The sequence below is a fragment of the Panthera uncia genome (genome assembly GCF_023721935.1).
Source record: "Panthera uncia isolate 11264 chromosome C1 unlocalized genomic scaffold, Puncia_PCG_1.0 HiC_scaffold_3, whole genome shotgun sequence".
NCBI lineage: Eukaryota > Metazoa > Chordata > Mammalia > Carnivora > Felidae > Panthera > Panthera uncia.
This window is the reverse complement of record NW_026057584.1, coordinates 7,201,426-7,227,559: the sequence shown is the minus strand read 5'-3', so window position 1 is coordinate 7,227,559 and position 26,134 is coordinate 7,201,426. Positions and strand designations below refer to the sequence as shown.

Here is a 26,134-nt window from a genome sequence, read left to right as displayed (position 1 = left end):
TTGAGACAGAGAGAGAGCACAGGCAGGGAAGGGGCAGTGAGAGGGAGACTCAGAATCCAAAGCAGGCTCCAGGCTCTGAGCTGCCAGCACAGAACCCAACACAGGGCTCAAGCTCACAGGCCACGAGATCGTGATCTGAGCCGAAGTCAGACGCTGAACCAACTGAGCCACCCAGGTGCCCCTTGACTAACTGATTTTAAACACAGTGTGCCATGTTGTTTATATGAGCTTTTAAAAAAAAAAACAAAAAACAAAAAACAGAACTGGCTCATTTTGTAGGAAAGATCAAGAATCAGAGGATGCTGAGTGGAGGGTGGTGGGGTGAGCCATGTAGCCACCCTCCTTGGCCCCTCCAGGAGTCCTGGTTCTTCTCTCCTCCTGGAATGTGGGCAGGGGTGCTGGGCCTAGAGATGAGGGTCTGGAGGGCAGAGAGGAACCTCACCATGTCTTTTGGGCCAGCACCTGCCTTTGGACAGGCAAGACAGTCGTGTCATGATTTTATAGAAGAAATCTGTAGGGGGTGAGGCTCAGGGGAGGATCTTCAGTCCTGACTAGTTGCTGAGACATCTGGTCACCTGCAGGAGATCCCCTGGCCACTGCCTGTCCCCCTTCCTCTGTCTGAGACAGTTGGATCTGAACCTGTCACCATGAAAACCAGACTCGCCTTGTCTGCCGGGTCAGTCTTTTTCTCACTAACATATGATAGATTTCACCACATGCTTTCGAAAAAAAAAAATGCAAGGCAGAACAGCTGACAAATTTATGTCAACTGCCAACTGTTTAGTAATTTATTTATTCCACAAGTGACTGTTGAGGATCCACTGCCCACAAAGCCCTTGTAGACAGTCGGGCCTCAGCACCCACTGTGGCACCCAACGCGTGTGCGGCCGGCTGTTGCTGACTTGAATGATCGTTACGTGGAAACCCCAAAACATCGCACAAGAAAATACCGATAAGGTTACACCGACGCTTTCTGAAAAGACTCCTCTTTTGAGGACACGTTATTTCATCTTTGTAGTCTCTGAAGGATTTGCTTTATTGTCTTTCACATAATAAAGGCCTAGTAAATAATTTTTGGAAAACTTCTGGGTAAATTACATCCAAGTAAAACCTTGGTTTGTGAGCATAATTCATTCCGGAAACATGCTTGTAATCCAAAGCACTCGTATATCAAAGCGAATTTTAAGAACTATTGACTCAGTTGTGATCATGTGATGTTTGACATCACGTATTACTTGTGTTGCAAGACATCGCTTGTTTATCAAGTTAAAATTTATCGGAGATGTTTGCTCGTCTTGTGGGACGCTCACAGAACGAGTTACTCGCAATCCAGGGTTTTACTGTATTTAAAGCTGTGAACTTACAGTTTCTTTGTTTAAAAGCTATCTAAATGAATTATGGGAATGGAAGAATATCTTTAAGAATCTGATAACCTTAAGGGGAAATTTCAGTAAGATGTGATTTTTAAAAATTAATTATGTTTATTTTTTAGAGAAAGTGAGAGTGAGCAGGGGAGGGGCGGAGAGAGGAAAAGAGAGGGACTCTTAAGCAGGCTCCCTGCTTAGCGTGGAGCCCAACTCAAGGCTGGATCTCAGGACTCTGAGATCATCACCTGAGCCGAAATCAAGAGTCAGATGCTTAACTGACTGAGCTACCCGGGTGCCCCAGTAAGATGGGATGTTTTTAATGTTCATTTTTCACATGGGGTATCTTAGGTCAGGTTCCCTGGAGGGAAAGACTGGTGCAGATGATTCATTAAGGAAGAGCTCCGGGGAAAGTGCAGGGGAGAGGGGAAGCAAACCAGGGAGAGGAGAGTGCCAAGCAAGGAAGTGGTTTCAGGCAGAGCCCTGGTCCCAGCTGCCCCACAGGGGCTCCAGAGCATAACTGCCCCTTGGGGTTTGTCCCCATTGTGACAAGGAAGATGGAGTTTTATACTTTGGCGACAGTCATTGCTAAGGGCTGTATGGCATGTGTGTGTGTTGGGGGACAGGGCAACCCTCAGGCATGGGGAACAGGAGAGAGTCAGGTGGACTTAGAAGGACTTGATGCTGAGCATTTCTGCCAGCATCTGATGTGTTTACATCGAACTCACCTTCTATCCCAGGTTTTAGAATGTTCCCGATAAAGGGGTTATCTACTGCTGGGTAACAAGCGGCCCCAGGACTTTGCAGCTTACAGCAACGTTTATTCTCTCATGTAGCTTCTGAGGGTCAGGAAGCCTGTGGCTCTGGCTCAGGGTCTCTCACGAGGCTGCAGTCCAGCTGCTGGCCAGGCCTGGAGGCTCCCCTCTCAAGCTCATCCATGTGCTGTTGGCCAGAAGCCTCAGTTTCTCGCCACATGGACTTTTCCTTGGGCTGCCTGCTACATGTCCTCACGACGTGGAATCTGGCCTCCCCAGAGTGAGTGAGCCCTGAGAGGGAGAGACAGATGCCCACTGCCCTTTGTGACCTTGACTTGCATTCACAACCATTATGTCTGCCTGTCAGTTAAAAATGGCCATGACGTCCAGGCTGCACTCAGTGGGAGGGTGTGAGTACTGGGTGCTGGGGTCCTTGGGGGCCATCTTGGAGGTGGGTTCCCACACCCTCCTTCAGCTTTTTGCCAGTAAAGTTCTAGGACAACTAGTGTTGCTGCCCCTGTTTTGTGAGTTTGACGCTCGCCAAAGCAGCAACTCCAAAGTGGACCGAGACGCTGGGTCCTTTCTGCCTCTCCGGTGGGCCGGCAGTGCTGGGTTTTCCATAGGCCGTGCGTCATCATCCCAGGCACTTCCTGTGGCCCTTCAGGTGGAGCAGACTTTTTGTATAAAACGAGCCGCTTGTGATTCGCTCTTCTCCCTTGACCCCCCCCCCCCGTCCAGCCGTCTCATTTCTTTCGCTCACACACAGGTTCTTAGCTCTCTGTCCCCCAAGGGTGACAGCCTTCTCTTGGCAGACATGTGACTTTGCAACCTGGGGAAGATCTGACTCCTGGCATGATAATTAAACTTGGCCCAAGTGGAGCTTGCGATTATTATTCTACTGCACAGAGTCAAGATCTTAATTTGGAGGTTTTAGAGGTGCATGACTGGCAGTGTCGGAATTTAAGGGGCCGACAGCACCAATTACCCTTGTCAGAGAGAAGACAGGAAACGGGGGGACCTGACACTCCCTCTCAGGGCGGGCCTACCAACGGGGTGCCCAGGGCCCCATCGCTCATTCGCTTGCTCCTTTCTCTCTCTGTAGCCTGCACCCCACTCCTTCCACTTCCCTGAGGGCAGTGGAAACCCCAGTGTATCATTTCTGGGCAGAACAAATTATCACGGCCATGGGTTCTCATACTGTACGAAGGCTGCTATTGCCGAAGTCAGTGTAACAGGAAGTTTTGAGCGGCAGCTTTTTTTTTTTAATTTTTTTTTTCAACGTTTTTTATTTATTTTTGGGACAGAGAGAGACAGAGCATGAACGGGGGAGGGGCAGAGAGAGAGGGAGACACAGAATCGGAAACAGGCTCCAGGCTCCGAGCCATCAGCCCAGAGCCCGACGCGGGGCTCGAACTCACGGACCGCGAGATCGTGACCTGGCTGAAGTCGGACGCTTAACCGACTGCGCCACCCAGGCGCCCCAAGCGGCAGCTTTTTTATAGCCTCCCTTAAAGTAAGCCAGAGGCATGATATGGAAAAACGTGTCCGTGGAGGTTTGGCTGCAGAGCTGAAGGGTGGAAGGTGTCTCTCCATCCCGAGTGAGGCCTTGCCCCGCACCCTCGAAGGGCTCTGTTGAGCCAGGACGGGGCTCGAGCCTCAGACAAGGACGTGGGATGTGCACGCGCTGTGCGGTGGTTAAGGCAGATCTTGAACAATAAAGCTGAGGAAAGCTACCGAACCCTGGAAACGTGAACGGGAAGTCCAAGGACGATACCTGGCAATCAGGCTAATGTAAGAATTGCGGAGGAAACTCAAGCTCTTCCCACCCCAACAAACATTTATTTACCAAGCACCTACTGTGCGGCAAGCGCTGTTTTGCGTGTTTTTCACGCATTTTTTTTTCATGTATTTCTCACAACGCTGTGGGTAGGGTTAATCTTCTAAATTTCGACATGTTTTTGGTCAATGGCGTTCACTCTGTTGTCTTGAACGCCTCTTTGTCCATCAGCAGGGGAGTTCTAGGACTTTTGGAAGATGATCTGTCAGAGCATCTAGTACCCTTTCAATGGAGATATTGATTACTCTCACAGTGATTACTATGTTCTTCTAATTATAGATTATAAGAAATAGTCTTATTTGCCAAATAACATTTTGGGAGTTTGCGTTTTTTTACTTGGGCATCTTTTTGCTGGAAAGTCTTAGAAACACAATTAATTGCTTTGATTAACCTATCTTTGTAAAGGGGTTGATGTATCTGCCTCTGGATATTGATTATTTCTTTATTAAAATTGTTTTTTAATGTTTTATTTTTGGGAGAGGGAGAGAATGAGAGGGGGAGGGGCAGAAAGAGAGGGAGACAGAATCCGGAGCAGGCTCCGGGCTCTGAACTGTCAGCACAGAGCCCAATGTGAGGCTCGAACTCGTGACCCACGAGATCATGGACGCTTAAGCAAAGTTGGACACTTCACTGACTGGGTCACGCAGGTGCCCCCGGATATTGATAATTTAAATTTGAGACAGCTACTCCTACACAACCGATATGCTCAAAAAGAATGAATGAATAAATAAGTCCAGAGGATGGCTGACATATATCCTTTCATGAAAATTAGGAAGTGGGACAAAATCCTCAGTATCCCTGTCCCCTGCTGGGGATGATCTTCCCAGAGCCATCATCTTCCCTAGAAGAGCAGCTCTGGGCTTGCTCCAGGACACATGCAGTCAAGGCCACAGTTTCCTCCATGGAGCATGACTAAGGGAATTGAGGCCTGGAAGCCTTTCCAAGCAAGAATGCATCAGAGCTACACAACTAAGGCCCAACAGTGGGCCCCTGGACCGTGGGTTTTAGGACACTGGAGTCTTCTGGGAAGCTTCCGTGGGAAGTGGTTGCCAAACATCCCCCTGAGTCACCAAATAAAGAGTTTTCTGATAGAAATTAGCACTCAGAAGAGTGAAGGTTGCTCAATAAATATTCATGAAATGAACATATAAATGAATGGATCTCTACACTCTGCATGTATGAAACATCTACCAAAATGAATGATTTTTGTTCTAGAGCAGCTAACTACAAAAATAATACGTCCTTCCTATTGATATCTGGATAACAGAACAGATCATCTATGAAGGCAACTGTTCATTTGTGGTCAGGGCTGGGGTGTGCAGTAGCTCAGGCTGTGTACTGCTCAACTCCAGGCTACATTTTACATAGCTGAAAATGTGAATGGTGCTCCCTAGAATTGGGTCCTCCCTAGAATAACATCCATGACTGAAAAGTGGGTACTTCATTTGTACTCTCTGACAGGGGAGGCACGACTCTAGGTCATTCATTCATTTGTTTATTCGGCTGTCTTAAGCCTGGGGTATGACAGTGAATAAAGATACTAGCCCAGCCCTGGAACTAGTCATCATCTAATCTAATAGACAAATAAGTCGTGGGGATCATAAATTAGGATATATGATGGGTGTATTACATGGTGCTATGAGAGCTCAGGAGAGGAATTTCTAATGCAGCCTGAAGCAGGGAGTTCGAGGGAGGGGCGGTAGGTTAGGGGAGGCTTTCTGGAAGAGGCTGAGGCCTGAAGTATGAACAGAATTCTGCAGGCAACGTGGCGGGGCTGGGGGAGGGGTAGAGTGCAGCACGTACAAATGAGTGAGACGTAGTAACAGGTAACACCCATGTTGCGTAACAATCGTTGTTCTTGGTGCTCTGTAGATATTAACTTATTGTTTCCTTCATAACACATATAATGAGTGAAGCATTATTATTATCTCCAATTTAAAGACGAGTAAACTAAGGGAAAGAATGACTAAGTAACTTGCCTTGTTAATGATGGACAAAGAGTCGAGCCGGGGAGTCTGGATGTAGAGCCCTGTGGTCTTTTATTTTCCCTCAAGACATTTAAACGATCATCTTTTTTATATTTTGAAAGAATCTAGAAAATTTTAAGTACAGCTGATCCTTGAACATGAGTTTGAACCGTGTAGGTCCACGTCTATGTGCATTTTTTTTTAACGTTTATTTATTTTTGAGACAGAGAGAGACAGAGCATGAACGGGGGAGGGACAGAGAGAGAGAGGGAGACACAGAATCGGAAGCAGGCTCCAGGCTCTGAGCCATCAGCCCAGAGCCTGACGCGGGGCTCGAACTCACGGACCGCGAGATCGTGACCTGGCTGAAGTCGGACGCTTAACCGACTGCGCCATCCAGGCGCCCCATGTGCATTTTTTTAATACGGGCTAATGATGTAAGTGTATTTTCTTTTATGATTTTTCTTAGTAACATTTTCTTTTCTCTAGTCCACTTTATTATAAGAATACAGGGTATAGTACACGTACAAAATATGTTAATCAACTATTTATGTTCTCACTAGGGATTCAGACCAATAGTAGGCTACTAGTAGTTAATTTTGTGGGGGAGTCAGAAGTTAGACGTGAAGTTTTGCCTGTGTGGAGGTCAGTGCCCCTGACCCCTATCCATGTCTTTCAAAGGCCAAGTGTATAATACAAATAACTTTTTTTTGAGTACTTTTCCTGAACCGATGGGGAGTCAGTTGCTGACCTAATGAGCCACGGTTATCAAACACTTTTTAGTGTGTGTTTTCCACAACCAAAGACAAGCTCCTATGTAACCAAGATACAAACACCAACATCAGGAAGCCAGCTTTGCTACTTTATTGCCAACTAATGTTCAGACTCCATTCAAATTTTGTCTATCGTCCCAATAATGTCCTTTATAGCAAAAAGACTCAATCCAGGGTTACTCATTGCATTCAGGTGTCTGGCCTCTTTGGGTTTTTTCCGTCTGGAAGTCTTTGTTCAATTCGTTTCACCTTGACACTTAACAAAGATTTCAGGCCAATTATTTTGTAGAACATTTCTTGATTTGCACTTTCCTGATGTTTTTCTGTGATTAGATTCAGGTTTTGCAGTTTGGGCAGACTACCTTGTTGAGTTTGGCAGAGTTTTGAATTTTGCAAAAATGAAACCACACTGTCTGTTCTCCTGTGACCTGTCCCGGGTACAGGGAGGCAGTTTTCCACGTGCTTGCACACTTGGCCCGTCCTGGCTGTGTATTTCTGCGTTCATACTCAGCTCTTCTCCTTTATAGTAGGAGGTGACTGAGGTGTGGGGAGAGGGAGGATCTATTTACCCAAAGCCACATGCTGGTATGAGGTGACCCAGGCCTCAAATTCTGCTCTGAGCTTCTCTGATCTCTTGCCTGTATGGGGACCCTCTTGGGCCTCTGAAGGTCAGAGAAGTCAGGTCTTGAGGCCTAGGGAGACAGGCTTCCTAGGTCCCCTACCCAGGCTTCCACATCCTCCCCAGAGCCAGCCCGTAAGGTACAAACATTTTCAAATTAAGAATTCAAAAGAATTTGGGAAAAAACATAATCAGTAAGATACAAGACCATGACTAATAAAAAAAAAAACAAAAAAAACAGGATAATTAACATTATGCATGAAGGGTAGAAAGAACCAAGAAAATAATTTAAGAACCAAAATTAGGTTGCTGAAAAGTTAATGTTATAAACAGTCAAGCAAACAAAATAAAAGGGCATATGAAAGATTATAGTTAAAAAGAAATTGGAAATAAAACAATAAGTTAAAGCCAACAAAACCCCAGAAGCTTAGGGAATGTAAATGGTAAGATACAAGTAAAATAAAAGGAAAAGAAGGGATTTGACATTAAAATTCATAAAATTCAGAAGCCTTGAATTTTAATAGTGGTAATCATTATAAAAGTAAAACACTAAAGGAAAACATTTAAAATGTGATTAAAATAGAGAGAAAATTAGAAGGAAGATAAAAGGGCAAAGTAAGGAAGTTTAAAAATGAAAAGAATGACAGCTAAGATGGACCAGAATCACCAAAATTAGGCAAAATTAACCCGTGGACAATTTAACAAGTGGGAAGGTGTAGTTTAAAACACTGAAGATGTAATTATGAGTGGGTAAAATCCATGCTCCAAGCCTAGCCCAAAGGCCATTATTACTGTTATTTTAAAAGTTAAGGGGGTCAGCAAGGCCAAGAAACTGTCCACATGACCTCTTAAGATCTGAGCTGCTGGCTGGTTCCTGAACCTGTCACTTCTGGGTGGGGCGGGGAAAGAGGGCGGGGCCGGAGTGGGAGGACCACGCCCATCTCGAACCCCGCCCCCACCCAGGGCCACTTGTCCCCCAGCCCACGTCAAGGAGGCCTTGTGGGGAAGTAGGGACTATGCAACTTCAACTTCCCAGTGGGGAAAAAGTTTAGAACGGCTGAAAATAAGATATAGCTGTCAGAAGTATATGAAATTAGCTGCATAAACTGTGAAACATAAGTCACAGTTATATTTGTTCTGAGACGGTGTAAAAATAGGAACAATTTCAGAGATCGAAAATTCAAACCTCTTCCGTCACCGTGTCCAAGTGGCCTGAGATCCTCTGAATGCTTTCCTGTCTTTTGTTTATGGTCCACAGACTGACTGGGTGGGCAATCCGGGGGGGCCTCAGCCAGTGCCCGGGTGGGGGGAAGCCAGAGAGGAAATTAATTATGAAGCTCTATTTGCATTTTTAGTGTTGAGGGCGTTGGGCCTCCTCTCTTGCTGGGGGAGGTGGAAAAGTGCGTTATTTCCAAAAGGCAGCTGGGCAGGCAAATCCCTGTGCGCTAGAGATGTTGCATTTTTTGCTGAAGCTGCAGGGAGTATTTATCCATCCTGGTGATGTTGTTTGTGTTGTTGTTGTTTGTTTGTTTTAAGTTTATTTATTTTTGAGAGAGAGAGGGAGGGAGAGAGAGAACCAGCAGGGTAGGGGCAGAGACAAAGGAGGACAGAGGATCTGAAGCAGGCTCTGTGCTTTCGGTAGAGATCCAGATGCGGGGCTCAAACTCAGGAACCAGGAGATCATGACATGAGCCAAAGTCAGGCACTTCACTGACTGAGCCACCCAGGTGCTCCCATCCTGGTGACATTGTAACCTGGCTTTGCAAGAACCTTAATCTGCCCGTTCTTGGGCCATTGCTGGACCAGTCTGCACAGGCATGTCTTCAGGTTCCCGGGTACAAACCTCTGCCCGGGGAAACTGTGTGCATGCATTCATTCATTCATTCATTCATTCATCAATCTTCACTAGTCGTTTGCAAATATTGAGTGCTTCTGGTCTGTCAGATGTGTGCTAGTTACTTAGGAGGGAGCAAAACTTGCCATTTTCCTGCCTGCAAGGACTCTACAGTGAATGCCCCCCAGGCCACCATGGCCAGCGGTGAGAGCTGATGATTCTGCCCAACCTTCTGGAAGGGGGCACATGGGCAGGAGTGGGACAGGACTGGAGGATTGCTTTACCTTAGCTCCTGCCTATTTCTTTCTTTCTTTTTTTTTTTTTTAAATCAGCTTTCAAAAAACTAACCCTAATAAAAATTAAACTTATTATTACGGGCAATTTCAAACATACACTAAAGTAGACAAAAACTCTAAGGAACTCTCTAAGGACTTACCGCCCACCTCCAACAGCAATGGATGATTGACTTATTTTCTTGCATCTCTACTCCTACCCACTCCTTCCTGGGATTATTCTGAAGCAAACCCCATTGAGAATATTTCCCTGATTGCATTGAACCTTTCCTTCCCAGACTGTTTGTCCGAAACAGGATTCACATGGGGTCTATACGGAGCAGTTGGTTCATATCCCTTTCTTTTCTCCTTGCACTTTGTTGAGAAATTGGGTCATTTGTCCTGTTTGGATTTTGCTGAATGCATCCATACTGTGTTGTTCCTGTTTCTCTCTTCCCTGTGTTTCTCATACATCAGTAGAGGCTTGACTACAGTCAGCCTGCATTTCTTCAGCTCCCGTATTGTCTCAAATGACTGACTAATGGCAAAGCTCGAAAGTAGTTTCCTTGAATAAAAGAGGCAGCTCCAAACCTGAAGTGATTCAGTATTTGTTTCAGTTATTCAGTAAATAGGCATTTACAGTTTGTAAAGACTCTCAGACTCTCCTAGGAACAACCCAAACTAGCACTGATGAACATCTGACAAGCTGCCCCCAGGGTTATGGTACATGGAACTTGTACATTTCCATGGAAACACGTACAGTTTCCAATATGGAAACTGTTCCTTGCCCTGTATCAGCATTCAAAGACTCACAGTGCCATGCATGAATCTTTGGTGGCAATGAAGGATTTGATGACAATGACCATTTGGGAAATGGATCCAGGAATAATGGTCACAGTATTTAATAGTCAGGAGGTTCTGGCTGAACCAGCTGGAGCAGAGTTGTTAACGCTTAGTGAGGCTGCCCCTATCTTCCCCCTGAGTGTCAGCCCTAGGGTGATTCTAATGTTTAATGCAGACTGACCATCCGTGGAATAATGAACTCCTGCAGTTCCCTCAGAGCACTGCCAGGAAAAGACAAGGGTATTTTTGGTTGGAAGATCAGTGGACAAATATTTTAAGCATCAGCCTGCTCAGTTCATGCAGAAAAAGTGTTCACATGAAATTGTATAATGTAGCTTAATTTGATGTAGAAATGTCAATTTATAAAAGTTCATGTTTGAGTTCTGTTCTATCTATCTGTCTGTCAATTTGGTAGTTTATGATATGACATGATTTCTGGGACTAGAACCCTGATTTGTGACATTGCAGCTATGGTAAAGACCCAATGTGCAATGCTTTGACTTGAGAGAACCCCTAAGGGACCAATCTGGCAGTGGACTAGAGAGAGGAGGCTCACTGTGCCTCCTGACTTTGCCCCTGTGAGGTTAATAGGAACACCCTCCTTCTTACAGCCAAGTTTATCCTGGAAGCACTTTCATCTGGGGCCGCCTGGGAAGTGAAAGATCATGGTGTGTGGGGCCCGGGGTTCATGGTCTAATTGTCTCACCAGCTGTGCACAGGTGACCTAGTTACCAACTTTCATTGAGTCTTAGTTTTCTTACCTGTGAAATGGGGATAACAATAATAATTTATTTTTTAAAATTGTTTTAGTATTTATTTATTTTTGACCGAAAGAGAGACAGAGAGAGAGACAGACAGACAGACAGCACGAGCTGGGGAGGGGCAGAGAGAGGGGGAGACACAGAATGCGAAGCAGGCTCCAGGCTCTGAGCTGTCAGCACAGAGCCCAATACGGGGCTCCAACTCATGAACCCATGAGATCATGACCCGAGCCGGAGTCGGATGCTTATCTGGTTGAACCACCCAGGCGCCCCATGATAAGAGAATTTAAAGAGATGATGCACATAAAGGCACTCAACAAATGTTAGTTCCCTCTTTATAGCACATTTGTCCACAGTAATTGTGCTTCCCTCTTGGTCAGCAGCCCTGTGACACTGCTGTCATTGGCCTATGAAAGAAGACTTGCAGGACACCCTTGGGTGTGTTGTGGACAATTCTAGAACCTCTGGGGGCAGGCACTGACTAAGAAGGTCACACACTCCAGAGCAGCACCATCCAAGCTTCTTGCAAACTGGAGGACTGGCTCCTGGGCCACTCTGGGTTTCAGAGGACCTCAGTCTTCTAATCTACTGCCTCCAGTCCCTACTGTTCCTACCTGCATTCTGCTGCTCCTTACCTTACTCATGTCCCCTTGGCATCCTCTTGTGCGGGAGACCCAGACTCTACTACACCGGGTATGTTTTGGGTGCCTGGCTATCCTTCACAGACATCTCCAAGATACTCCCAAACATGGTTCCCTATGATACCTGGGAATGGCCCCATTGATCCTACCTTCTATTCTTTTAACCGATTGGCCCAGCGATAAACATTTGGCCAACCAGATTCTTTTCTTTAGAAAGTCTTTCTCTCTGAGAGACACAAAAGGAAGTATCCACTCGCTGTGGAGAACCAAACTGAAAGGTCATACTGTCCATATCTGCCATTTTGGGTCATGCACCAGCTGATGGGCAGTGAGAAGAAGCTGGTCTGGGGGAGAGCAGGAGAATAGAGCAGTCCATAGAGAGAAGTAGAGAGGAATGGAGGCCGTGGCCTTCCGTGGCCTTCTAACCAGAAAGTGGCTCTGGTTCCTGATAGCTTTTCCATCTCTGTAAAGCTGGGTTTTATCTTTTATACTTGGATTCTTCAGGATTCCAGCATCCTTTTAAAAATTTTTTTTTGACGTTTTATTTATTTTTGAGACAGAGAGAGACAGAGCATGAATGGGGGAGGGGCAGAGAGAGAGGGAGACACAGAATCGGAAGCAGGCTCCAGGCTCTGAGCCATCAGCCCAGAGCCCGACGCGGGGCTTGAACTCACGGACCGCGAGATCGTGACCTGAGCTGAAGTCGGATGCCCAACCGACTGAGCCACCCAGGCGCCCCTCAGCATCCTTTTTTTACTTGAACAAATTTAAGTTGTTCAATATCCCTCTTCTACTTGAACACGTTTAAGTAGGTTTCTGGTCTTTGCAATCAAAGCATTCTTGACCAGGACCTAAAACACGGATATCTACTCACAGCACGTCTATCCAGCCTTGTAATAGAGACTTTGCCACTGCAATAAAGCAAGAAAACACAAGGAGAAGGCATGAAACTTGGGGGAAAAGAAGAACTAAAGCCATCTTTATTCACGGATGGCAGTGTTGTGTGCATAGAAAAATCAAAGAAATATACAAATAATTAGAACTAATAAGTGATGTATCAAGGTCACAGGATGCTAGGTAGCCATGCAAAACTTAATTGTATTTGAACATACCACCAGTGAACAATTGAAAAGTGAAATTACAAAACACTGGCATTTAAAATAGGATCAAAAGCGTTAAAATCCTCAGAACAATGGAATTAAAATATGTGTAAATCCTCAATGCTAAAAACTGCACATGGTTGCTGGGTTAATTTAAAAAACATCTAAATAAACAGAAGGTTAGGACATGTTCATAGATTGAACAATTTGAGGTGCTAATATTAAGGTGTCAGTGATATCCAAATTTATGTAGAGAGACGATGCAATCTTTACCAAAATCCTGGCAGACATTTTTTTTTTTTTTAGAAATTGACAAACTGATTCTAAAATTTATATGGAAATGCAAAGGACTGAAAATATCCAAGACAATCTTTAAAAAGAACAAAGTAGGAGAGCTTTCACTACCAGATTTTAAGACTTAGTATAAAGCTACAGTATTTAAGTCAGTGTGATATTGGCATAAGGAAAGGCACTTAGATCAATAAAACAGAATGAAAGTCCAGAAAAGATCCACATGTCTGCAGTCAGCGGATTTTTTTTTGTGGGGGAGGGGGGTGGGCGCCTGAGTGGCTCAGTCAGTTAAGCGTCTGATTTCGGCTCAGGTCATGATCTCGCGGTTCGTGAGTTTGAGCCCCTCATCCGGCTCTGTGCTGACAGCTCAGAGCCTGGAGCCTGCTTCAGATTCTGTGTCTCTCTCTTGCTCTCCGCTCCTCCCCTGCTCGCACTCTGTCTTTCTCTCTCTCTCAAAAATAAATAAAAATTTTAAAAAATCTACTAAATAAGTAAATAAATGACTCGAGAGCAACTTGTATGCATATGGAGCACAGACCTAAATGGGAAAGCTAAAAGTATAAAGCTCTTTTTTTTTAAGTTTGTTTATTTATTTTGAGAGAGAGAGGGAGTGGAGGAGGGACAGAGAGAGAGAGACAGAGAGAGAGGGAGAATCCCAAGCAGTGGCAGAGCTGGACGTGGGGCTCAAACCCACTAACTACGAGATCATGACTTGAGCCAAAATCAAGAGTCAGACGCCCAGCTGACTGAGCCACCCAGGCACCCCAAAGTATAACGTTCTTATAAGAAAAACATAGAATATTTTTATGACTTCGAAGTAGTCAAATATCTCTTAGGATGGAAAAGGAAAAGCAAGGGAAAAAATTGATAAATTAGTCTTCATGAAGATGAAAATTTCTGATCATTAAAGGACAAGAATATTACAAGAGAAGCCCCAGACTGGTAGAATATCCATATCTATATCTGTATCTATATATCTATATCTATATCTATATCTATATCTGACCAAGGACTTGTCTTCAAGATATATAAAGAATTACTAAAAATTAAAAACATAAAATTTAGAAAAATGCACAAAAGACTTGAAGAGGAACTTCACAAAAGAAGATATGTGAATGGCCAATGAGTATACGAAAAGGGATTCAACATCATTTGTCATCAGCAACATACAAATTAAAACCACATTGAGGAACTTCAATATATTAGAACAGATGCAGAGTTGGCCAGCACCTGGTGTGACCAGTATTTTGATACCTTGCGGGTAGGAGTGTGGAATAGTACAACTGTTTCGAACAATTATTTGGCTCTTCCTAATACTGTTAAGCACGTACCTATCCTAAAACTCAGCACTTCTACTCCTGGGCATACACCAAGAGAAACAAGTGCATACATTCACAAAAAGACGTGTCTGAGAATGTTCATAGCAACTTTATGCGTGATAGTCGAAAACTGGAAACAATCCAAATATCCAACATAAAGACGGGTAAGCAAATAGTGGTGACACTTCTCAGCAATAAAAAGAACAATCTGATGTAGATACACCGATGAATCTGGGAAAAATATGTTCAGAAAGTCAGACGCCATTGCGTGCACACCGTGTGATCGATCGCATTCCCGTGAAGGTCAAGAACCAGCAAAACTAAGCAAATGGTGATGGAGGTCAGAAAATGGTGATGTGTGAGAGGGCTAGGTATTGACCAGAAAACAAAGAGTCTTAGGGAGACTCATGGGCCAATGGAAATGTTGTTTCTTGGTCTGGTTGATGGTGTTAAAAAGAAAATCACAGGCCCAAGATGGTGCCACTGAGGTTAAGACCCTAAGTCATTAAACCAAGATTCAACACTTAACCTAATGGGAGTTTCAAGACCCCAGGACTATAGCCTGTACCTGGTCAGCCAGGAAGTTTTTGATCAGCACGGATAAGATAATCTGTCACCTGGGCCCTCTTCACCCCCTAGAGGAAGATGAGGTAATCTACCAACTGAAACCCTTTTGTCCCCAAATGAAGGTGACCTCTCCTGAAATAATCCTTTCTTCCTGTTTATGATATTCTTGTCTTGCCTTGAAAAACCCTTCCCATTGTAGCGCCCTTCAGAGCTGCCCTCTGCTTGCTGGATGGGGTGCTGCCTGATTCAGGAATGGATTAGTGAAGCCAATTAGACCTTTGAAATCATTCAGTTGAATTTCTTTATGTAACAATGGTCAAGTGGGTGTATATGTATGTAAAAATGTACTGCTGTCGACTGAATCGTGTCCCCCACCCCTCTCAAATTCACACGTTGGAGCCCTAACCCCCACGTGATGGTATTTGGAGGTAGGACCTTTGGAATTAGGTTTAGATGAGGTCATGAGGGTGGAGCCCCCATGAAGAGGAAGAGGCCAGACCTTGCTTTCCCTCTCTGTCCATGACATGAGGACCTATGAGAAAGTAGCTGTTTGCAAGCCAGGCAGAGAGCCCTCCCACAGTCTGACCACAGTGGCACCCTGATCTTGGACTTCAAATCTCCAGAATGAGGAGAAAATCGACATCTGCTGTTTAAGCACCCAATCTGTGGTATTTTGTTACAGCAACTGAGCTGACTAATACATTCATCACACCGTGTGCCCAAGATTTGCACGTTTTGTTGTAATGTAAAATTTCCTTCAATGAGTCCCTTTAAAATTACCTTTACGAAGACACTAACTATAGTAGCAATTACAGAAAAGAGGGAGAGACCATTTGGGGCCCTGCATGAGGTAGACGCTCTAGTCCCTCCTCAGTTGTTTCCAGCCTTTGTACCATGGAAGCTTCTTTCCTTTCCTTTTCTGTTTTCTTCTGTCCTCTGTTAAATTTGGATCACAAAACCTGCATTTACATGCATGAATCTAGGTGACAGAATTATTTTCCCAACTTAGAATAAAAGGGCGTCCAGCAGGAACGGGTAGCTACAGGCCCTGGGAATGTGTCTGTGGAAACATAGCGAGAGACAACTGGACGTATGGAACCAGGGCACTCTGAATGAGGGACACGACGTGCGAAGGTGGGGACACAGGATGTGGGCCAGAGCAGGGATCACATTACTTTACATAAAGGTCCGAGCCTCCACATGCTGGGGTGCCTAGTGAAATGAGGCATGAGCAGAGGAATAGAAGAGAATGGATGGTCCTCGTGCACGACACCCACAAATGTTATCCCAGACGTGTCACATCTAACGCATCCTGATATGGTAGTTTCTTGACCGTCGAAGGGTAACATTTCCCAGGAGAAACTTACATTTTGGTTTTTACCTTTAAAAGCAATAGCTTGGGGCCCTGGGTGGCTCAGTCGGTTAAGCGTCCGACTTCGGCTCAGGTCGTGATCTCGCGGTTCATGGGTTCAAGCCCCGCGTCAGGCTCTGTGCAGACAGCTGGGAGCCTGGAGCCTCTTTTGGATTCTGTGTCTCCCTCTCTCTCTGCCCCTCCCCCACTCACACTCTGTCTCTCTCAGAAATCAATAATAAAAACTTAAAAAAAAAAAAAAAAAGCAATAGCTCAAGCCCTGGGAGCCCGATGGCCCATCAGGAGGTTTTCCTCTAGAAAACTTTTCCATAGCGGATACATTGTGACTTACCCTGCCACAGATATCTAGTTCAGAGAACATAATAGAAACAAATCTCACAGTGGGGATCCTGAGATCCACCTACATAAGCTCCCCAGAACCTCTGTCCTCACTATGTCACAAGACGGAGGTAAGCGCAGGGACCCCCTGGACTGGGGAGGGTGCAAACGAGAAGGGTCCCCAGGCTTCCTCTCCATCCCCAATTCCATCTGCTTGTGCTTGGCCTTGTGTGAAATCTCAGGCAGACCACGTGCAAAGCTCTTCTGGTCACTCTTGGGTTACCAGCAAATGCTCTCTTTCCCTAGGTGTTCAAAAGTGCACCCCAACGTTATTTCTGGACGCCTCTCTTCTCCCAGTGCCGGCCACAGCTGGGAAGCTTCTGCTTCCTGCCCTGTCATCTCCTGCCCCCCCCCCCAAGCTGCTGTTTGGGCCCTCAAAGTGGGGTACTTGTGGGGAGCTCCTTGGAGATACCTCACTGGGGGTCTCTGGCCATGGTTCTTTGGCGGGTGCAAAGCTCTCGAGCCGGCCACTTTCGGCTGCTTTCTGCCAAGATCCACCTGGCCCCTAGCAGGAAGCCGTGTTGGGTGGAGTCCTTTTCAAAGTGATTCATGGCTGGTCCCCTCCCTTGAGATCTATACTTGGCTCCAAGAAAACATGTGCCTTGCCTTGCCTTTGGGGTAGATGCTCCTCACTCTCTGCTCTGCCCTCTCCCCCACCCTCCCCCTTCCATGAGGCCATCAGCCAGCTCATCTCTGTTTGTTTCCAGGAGCAAACCTGGTTCTGGTCCTTGTGTTCCACCCCCCCCCCCCCCCGATTACAGAGATCTCTTGAAACCCCCCTCACTAGGGTGAAAATGGGGGATATGATCGTTAATTTCAGGTGTCAACTTGGCTGGGCCATGGTGCCTAGATATTTGGTCAAATATCATTCTGGGTGTTTCTGTGAAGATGTTTTTTGAGATTAACACTTAAGTCAGTGGACTTTGAGCAAAGCAGTTTATCCCCCATAATGTGGGTGGGCCTCATCTAAACAGTTGAAGGTCTTAATAGAACAAAGACTAAGTAACCTCACAGAGTAAAAAGGAATTGTGCGGAGGGCCTCCTCTGGACTCAGACTGTAGCTCTTCCCTGAGTCTCCGGCCCCAGACTCACTGAGCGGATTCTGCACTCATCAAGCCTCCACAACTGTGAACCAGTTCCTTACATGGAACGTCCCCCACCCTCTCTCTCCACATCCTGCTGGCTCTGTCTCTCCAGGGAGCCCCAGCAACTACAAGGGGGAACCCCCGTGGGAAGGTGTGGGCAGCTCCCAGAACTCTGACAATTATCCCCCAGCAAAAACAAAGCCTGGTAACCAGTCTCCTTAGCCTTACCCTCTTTTTTATTGATTGTGAAAATATGGAAACATTTGTGTGCTGCTTGGGAAATAGCCATGTCCTGAGTCCTTTCCCTTTTCCCTACTCCCAGGGTCTTTCCGCTGCCCCCCCGGGACAGCAGTTGGGCCCTGCTTGTGAAATATTTGTACTGTCACTCCTGCTGACCCCTGGACAAGAGGGATGAGCTAAGAGTGACTTCCCCCACCATCTCTTGAGCATCCTGTGTGGGTGGGAAGATATTTACGGTGTCGTTCTTTGGCTCTTAAGCCAGAACAGAGGCAACAGGAGTCAGCTGTCTTTATTATATAATTACATGTAAGTGAAATAGGTCCGTATATATATTTATTTATTAAGTTATGTATTTAAATGATTATATGTATAATCAAGGGCCTGTGGTCAAAGCCGTGTCAGGGAGCAAAAGAATGCTTGCCACCTGTTTCTGCGACAGGATGTCTATCCCGTACTTCCCCAGTACAAATATGGGAACACGACTTCCCTGTAACCAGGGATTTGTAGAAGGTGCGAAGTTTCTAAGAACTTAAGGAAATAAGGAGGAATGGGTATCAGGATTTTGCCACAACGATATTTCTCATAGTGTGGCTTATAGACCAGCAAAAAATTGGAATTCCCTTGGGTCAGAGATTGCTGTTGCCTCTCCCCGTATCCATTCTCTTTTATTCCTTGGTATGGAGCCAATTTCCAGAGGTGGAAACAGACCTGGTTTGAAAGAGATACATTTCCCGGCTTTCCTGGCGCGCAAATGGAGGTGGCCGTGTGACCCAGTCAGTTTGGGCCAATGAGATAAAAGCACCAGTAGTTGAGTGGGCTTCAGGGAAGCTCCATAAGAGGAGAACAGAGTAGGCCACCACGAGTCCCCACCACCCTCTGCTTTTCTTCTTCCTGCCATCTGAACTATGGCTGTGATGGCCGGAGCTCTGGCAGCCACCTTGATAGCAGAAGGCATGAAGTAGTTGCTGTCACAACCCCCCAGGCTTCTTTCACTCAAGAGTCAAATAGATATCTGTCATTCTAAGCTGTGTTTTTTGGTTACAAGCAGCTAAATTTAGTCCTAGCTGCTACAATACCCAAACATCCAACAACCATAGCATGATGAATGAATTATAATCCTATCATACTATAGATTACTTTATAGCCATTGAATAATTGTGTAGAAAAATATTTAGTAACATGCAGAAGGGTTTGTGATACACTATTAAGTAGGTTTGGAGACAGGATATATAGTAAGATCCTACTTTATGAAGAGAAAATAGGCATAAAACATACAGGAAAAAGCACCTTGCAACAGTTACAACATATTAAAGCCTCTCTGGGTGGTGGCACCACACAGGGATTTTCCTTTTCTGCTTCTCGAAATCAGTAATGTCTACAATTTCCCAGTTTTATGATGGAAGAGTAACAATGGGTTATTTTTTTTTTTAAAGGAGATGGTGAAGTTTTTTTTTTTTTTTTTTTTTTAAACACAGGCAAATAAAAATTACTTAAAAAAAAACCCAAAAAACAAACATAAGACATCCTTGCAGCTGTCCGTACTTTGCACCAACCGGTCCTGATACATCTTGTCATGGACTGGCCCCTCCTCTGATTTGCCCTCTCTTACCTTGTTCTCTTGGCTCCTGGGTCTGGCTGTACTGGGGTTCTCCACCGAGGCATTCTGCCCGAGGGGACATTCACGGTCAGGGGCTTATCCACAGACTGTGCGTTTTCCAGTGAACCTGTGACATTTAAGAAAGGCAGAGAGCTAGAAAATGTGCATCTTCCCCCTTTCAGGCAATTCTCTCTGCATAGTAGCAGCTTCACCCCAGGAGGGAAGAAGGAGGGAAGAGGGCTTTCTTCCGGTCACGCCCCTGGAGGGGACTTTGCCACGGCTTGCACGTATTTGGTGACCTGGCACGCCATCTCTACAAAAATTATAATTATGATGCAAGAAACTTCACATGCATGTACACACACACACACACACACACGTGCAGATGCACTCAGTGGAAAAAAGAATATTGGAAATGAGATTGCAAGCTTAGATACAGACCTGGTTAATGTCTGAGAGGGCAGTAAAACCAGAACCACTGGTGTTAATGTTTCTAGCGAACAAAAATCATTTGCAACGTGTCACTCTTTTAACATGTCACTTCGCAAGTCCTAATCGATATTAAATAAGTCAAGTTCCCTCCCCTGGGGCGTCAGACTGCCGGTAGGTGGGTGGTCAGCCAGTGTTCTGGTGTGACTTTGAAAGGGCGCCCATTCAGCTGACCTCGCACACCTAAGTCACAAACTGAACCGGGAGCACAAGCCTTCTTTTGTTGGGTGGGAGGGGCGGAGAAGCCCCGCGCCACGTGCCGGCTTGTGCGCTCCCCCCAGCGAGAGCAGGGGGAGCATTTTCTCCTTGGACTCTGGATCAGAAAGCTCTGGGCTGTCTTAGGAGTTAACTGCAGGGAAGGGAAACAGGGAGTCATTTTAAAAATACAACTCTGAGTCTGATGAAAACCTTATGGTCTGGACATAAATGGCAGTTATGAGGATGGCAAGAAGTGAAGTGACCCTGTTCTAGTCTACATGGGTGTCAGGGTTCCCGACTGGGCTTGAGAAGCCACAGACTCTTTCCCCCCGACCTGGGTCCCCTCTCCAGCCTCATCTCAGATAGTCGCCTTTGCTTCTGCTCAGAGAGACCCCCGGCCCCTGGCCTTGGGCAGCCGTATCCGCTTTTCTGTCTGCTTGCCGTGCTCTAACCCTGTGCCATCCCTGGGCCACTGCCAGCCACGTGTGGCCATTATGCATTTGAAACGTGGCTGGTGTGGGGCGCCTGGGTGGCTCGGTTAAGCGTCCGACTTCAGCTCAGGTCACGATCTCGCGGTCCGCGGGTTCGAGCCCCGCGTCGGGCTCTGGGCTGATGGCTCAGAGCCTGGAGCCTGCTTCAGATTCTGTGTTTCCCTCTCTCTCTGCCCCTCCCCCGTTCATGCTGTGTCTCTCTCTGTCTGAAAAATAAATAAACGTTAAAAAAAAAAAAGAAAAGAAAAGAAAAGAAACGTGGCTGGTGTGACCCAGGAAGTAAATTCTTCATTTTTTTAAAACTTAAATTAGTTTAAATTGAAATGTAAAAACTGATACTCAGTTCAGTTATTGGAAAACTTTTAAGGATATTTGGAACAATCTGGATATGTAAATCTTTTTCTGACTGTACATTTTATGAAAGCTAAATCCAGATCAAATATTTCCAGTGAAAACTGAGCATGCAAATTGAGAGGGGCCGTAAGTATAAAATACTCTACAGATTTTAAAGACTGAGTGCAAAAAAAAATGCAAAATGTCTTATTACAAATTTTTTATATTGATTATTGACTACATGATAGAACGATAATATTTTGGATGCATTGTGTTCACTAACATGTTAAAATGAATATTAGCCATTTCTTTTTCCTTTTTAAATGTGGCCCCTGGAAAATTTTAAATGATGTATGTGGCTTGCGTTATATTTCTGTTAGAGAGAGCCACCCTAACCCCTTCTCCCCATGCACAGGCTTTGGGACTAGAAGGATCTAAACTCCAGTTCAAGCCCGGCCACTCACTAGCTGTGTGATTTAGGGTAAGTGACGCAATTCCTGTTTGCTTCAGGTTTTTTTTTAATCTGTACAATGGGTATAGTAAGGACACCTTAGCACTGAGTACCTACAAGTGCTCAGCCAAGTTAGCTCCTGTTCTCTCTCTGGCCATGTCCTTATGCACCCTTCATGACTCGTCTAAAATATCTTCTTCTTGGAGGAATCTTTCCTAACCCCACCAGAAGGGTCTCGTTTTTTGCCGTTACCTCTCTTGTATGATGCATCACCTGCAGTAGAATGACATCATCACAATATTGTGGGTCCCTCAAGGGCAGAGACTCTAACTTCCTTTGCGTGTGGGTGTGTTTCTAACTTTTAATTTATTAAGATTTTCGGACACACACAAAAGTCAAGAGAGTAATATAATGTACCATTCACCCAGCTTCCACGAATATAGTATTTCAGTCGTAGCTCTGACAACTCCCCCGTTTGTAAAAGTTTCTGAGCTTCATTCTGCTCAAGAAATACACTTCGGGGGGCGCCTGGGTGGCTCAGTCGGTTAAGCGGCCGACTTCGGCTCAGGTCATGATCTCACGGTCCGTGAGTTCGAGCCCCGCGTCAGACTCTGTGCTGACAGCTCAGAGCCTGGAGCCTGTTTCGGATTCTGTGTCTCCCTCTCTCTGACCCTTCCCCGTTCATGCTTTGTCTCTCTCTGTCTCAAAAATAAATAAAACGTTAAAAAAAAATTAAAAAAAAAGAAATACACTTCGGGCAGATAAAATATACTTTGGACAGATATACTAGGAGCTGGGTTAAAAGATTAAGGGATCCAGCTGCAAAGCTATTCCCGAGGTATTCATCTCAGATATTCTCAGGACAGCAGGAGCTCTGGCCGTCGCAGCACCAGTGAGAGAACAAGGGTGAGATGTCACCACTCAGGAAACTCCTGTCCCCAGACGCACCCAAATGTGGACAGCTCCAAGCCTCCCTGCTGGGATGCATGCACATCTGGGTGTTCTGTTGAGTCCTAGAGCAAGCTGTCTCTTTTCGATAGAAGCCAGTTTTATCTTACAGTTTGGGTCAACACTTTCTCCTGAAGGACCCTCATCATCATCTTGGGGGAATTTGAAATTTGAATTCTTTAGGTAACAACTTCAAAATGTTTCCTTTTTTTTTTTTTTATACGTTTATTTTTGAGACAGAGAGAGACAGAGCATGAACAGGGGAGGGGCAGAGAGAGAGGGAGACACAGAATCCGAAACGGGCCCCGGGCTCTGAGCCGTCAGCCCAGAGCCCGACGCGGGGCTCGAACTCACGGACTGCGAGATCATGACCTGAGCCGAAGTCGGACGCTTAACTGACCGAGCCACCCAGGTGCCCCTCAAAATGTTTCCTTTAATGGACCTGTCCTTGCTAGGTTGCAAGGCCTCTTATTCTTCTTTAATTTCATCAGGGCCTTTCAGCCCTGACGGCTTCACCTGCGTGTCAAGGGACAGCTCTGCCAGCGGCCCATGGTACTGACCTGCCAGGTGGCGGGTGTTCTGTTCAGGAGCATCTCTGGCTTTGCCTTTGCTTCTGCATCTCATGGAGCGATTGAAGATGGAGTTTCTCTGAATTCGGATGAAGCCGTGGGCTTCTGTGTCTTGTGTCTCTCGGTCCAGGGCGTGGGGCATTCCCTCTTCTGAGGCTACGTCGGGTCTCACCTTGGCCCGTTCATCATCAGTCTCCCGAGGACCACTCATCAGTTTCTTCCAGGGCTTTTTCAAACCTTCAGATCTCTTCTCCAGCTCCATCGGTTTGAGCACTTTGGAATAGAAAGAGAACACTTTGCAGTTAGGGTCATCAGGGCTAAATATTCCATTCAGAGTCTGGCCTTCCACTGCCATTCAGATTGGATGAAATTTGGAATAATCTGCATATCTGGGTGGCTGTGTCTTTGTCAATGAAAATTACAGTTTAACCACTGCAATTTTGGATGCACTCAAGTATCATTTTAGAATTGAAGTTTGTTTATTCTATTCATAGGATGTGCTTTGGGGAAAATGCTTCAAGTGGCTTGTATAACTAGCTTTCAAGTAAACATCTTCTGAGTCATTCAAGAGAGAGACTGCAAAAACAGGAGAACTCCAGGAAACCAAAGCAAAGAAAGGGAAGACGTATGAACAGACTCGAAAGTAAAGTCTTGGGGAAACTCAAAAGGGCTATCAGCGAGTAGTGGTCCCACAACAGTGAATTCGGGGATGCAAGACTTGAATCCTGCGAGGACAGACCTCTTGCCATCCTCTGGCGGCTAGGTCTAGTTGTGGATTAGTGGCCTCTCTGATAGGATGATGCCTGGCTGCTGTGGGGACAAGCCCTCCCCCACCCCACCGACTTGGGTAACAGAACGGTTCCCTCCCTCTGGGGTGACCATAGTGGACATCATCTGAACCAGGGCCCTCTTCATGGGAAAAGGGGTGTAATAGGATTACACCAGGACTGTGCAGGCAAACCCCAGTTTCTTCCCAACATGGCCCTTCTAGGGTACGGGCTCTCAGAGTGGCGAGGGACCAGGTGGATCCTTGAGGGGAGCATACGCCGGTTAGGACGGTGTGCAGACAGGAGAGCACGCCAGCCATCTCTGTGGCTTCCCATCCCTCTGAGGGTTCAGAACCTGGGGTCCCATGGACTCTGTGGAGGTTTAAGTGGTCCTTAAATTGTATGCAGAGGCAGAATGTGGGCAGGTACCTCTTTCTTGATTACAGGTGCAGACCTTCTATTACGTTGTCAACGACTTTAGAGACTCAGGAAAGCTTAAGAACTGCCTTTTCTGCCTCTGTTTTCCTCTGTAAAATGTAAAGAATGGGGACCTGGACTTGAGGCACCCCACTTCCCACCGCCCCCCCCTCTGCTTACGCTAGAGCTCGGCTTCCCCAAGCCCCGCCCTCCAAGTTCCTCATGGGTGAGTTCCCAACCCCCTTCTCCTCCCCTCACCTCAGTCCAAATCCCTTTCAGGGCAGGTGGTCAGGTGATCTTAGAATATTCAGGAGGTGGCTTCCCTTGCTCCAGGCAGAGCATATCTTTTTAAATCTTTTTTTTTTTTTTTTTCCTAATGACACAGATACAGGAGGTTTGTCCTGGGATGTTGCCTCCTTTCCTACCTGCCTGCAAGTCTGAGGATGTTTGATTAATGACCCTGCCCATAAATAATCAGCCAAGCGAAACAAGTGTTAAGGTGTTAGAGGTCAGAGAGCCCTAAGACAAGGGCCTGCCTTGGGGCAGCTTGACCCGGCTTGCGGGGGCCTAGGGAGCTCCTTCGGCACCACGGCCAGCTGCGTGACCCCAGCAAGCCCCCGGTAGTCCCAGCATTCATGTCCCGATCCCTAAATGCCAGGTGTGCCCTGTGGGATCTATTGGAGAGGTCCCATCCTGCTGGCTAATCCTTTGCCTCAGACAGTAGAGCTGTGATTTCAGGTGGCCAGAGACGAGTGGCCAAGAGGTCACATCTGGAGGGACATCCCTCTCAGGAGTACCTGGGAGGGCAGAGTTTTATTACAAACGTGGCGAGGAACCCACAGCCCGCAGGCAGGAGGGGAGGTTTCCATTCCCAGCAAGAGGATGAGAGAGAGAGAGAATGAGAGGCTTCTGTTCTGGCCAAATGGACGGGGAGGCTGTCTGCCCTGAGCTCAGGTTGGGAGAGAAGACCCAGGAGGGCTGAGGTCAAGGTCATCACACAACTGCTCTCTGGGGTCTGGGGCAGGGAGCGGGGCGAATTCAGACCACAGGCAAGGACAGACTTCAGCTCTGGATTTCAGAGCTGGCGGAAGGTGAGCGGCTGCTCTGGGGGGGTGGCGAGGGGCAGTGAATTGCCCATTGCTGGCCGCGTCCAGATGGAAGCCATTGAGATTTTTAGGATGTTAGGATGCCTGGCTCGCTGATATCTCCTTCTCCCCCCTTTCCCTTGCCTTTATGCCTCCTAAGGGTCGAGACTCTGGTGCTAAGGCTGTTCTCAGCTTGATCTGGGGGCAGCAAGTGGGCAGAGGTCCTGTGGCTGCAGTTGGCAGGGGAGCAGGCAGTGCAGGAGTTAACTGTGTGCTGGGGCCAGTCCGTGGAGGTCCCTGAACCAGGTCAGGGAGCTCTGAGCGCGTCCTTGCTGACCGTGGGTGAGGAGGTGGCAGGGCCCCAGGAGCTCTGGGCAGGCTGGGCTGGGGGCCCAAGGCCAGAGGGCAGGTATCACACAGGTATCACCAGGCGTGGCAGGTCGACGCTGGGGCGGGGAAGGTGTGCAAGAGGAATGACAGGATCGGCGACACACGGAGGTTTGGGGAGCAGCAGGGAGGGGCCGTCCCAACGGCAGGCGATGGGCCAGGGCGACGGGGCAGGTCAATGCCGCTCACTGCCTGCGAGGTAAGAGGAAGCAAAGCCCGCTTGGGGTTGGGGCATGCTGATTTGGGGGTGTGCGGTTGAAAAACCTCCCGGGAAGATTGTCTGAAGCTGACTGTTAGGAGCAGGGCATCTCCCTGCTCTGACCGAGAGCGTCTCCAAGGCCTCCACGTCGTGGCCCTGAACACAGACCGGGTTTTGGCATTGAA

At 46.7% G+C, this 26,134-nt stretch overlaps 1 protein-coding gene across 1 annotated transcript in view; it reads right to left on the bottom strand.

The window, feature by feature from the left end:
- The window catches only part of NGEF (neuronal guanine nucleotide exchange factor), a 74,905-nt gene extending 51,549 nt beyond the window's left edge, over positions 1-23,356 (bottom strand). Inside the window, exons 1-2 of the mRNA XM_049614674.1 lie at positions 23,086-23,356; positions 19,628-19,742 (exon numbers count right to left, since the gene is read on the bottom strand). Of these exons, the coding sequence (XP_049470631.1) occupies positions 19,628-19,742; positions 23,086-23,356 (386 nt within the window). The remainder of the gene's footprint in view (positions 1-19,627; positions 19,743-23,085) is intronic.
- Positions 23,357-26,134: the final 2,778 nt, after the last annotated feature.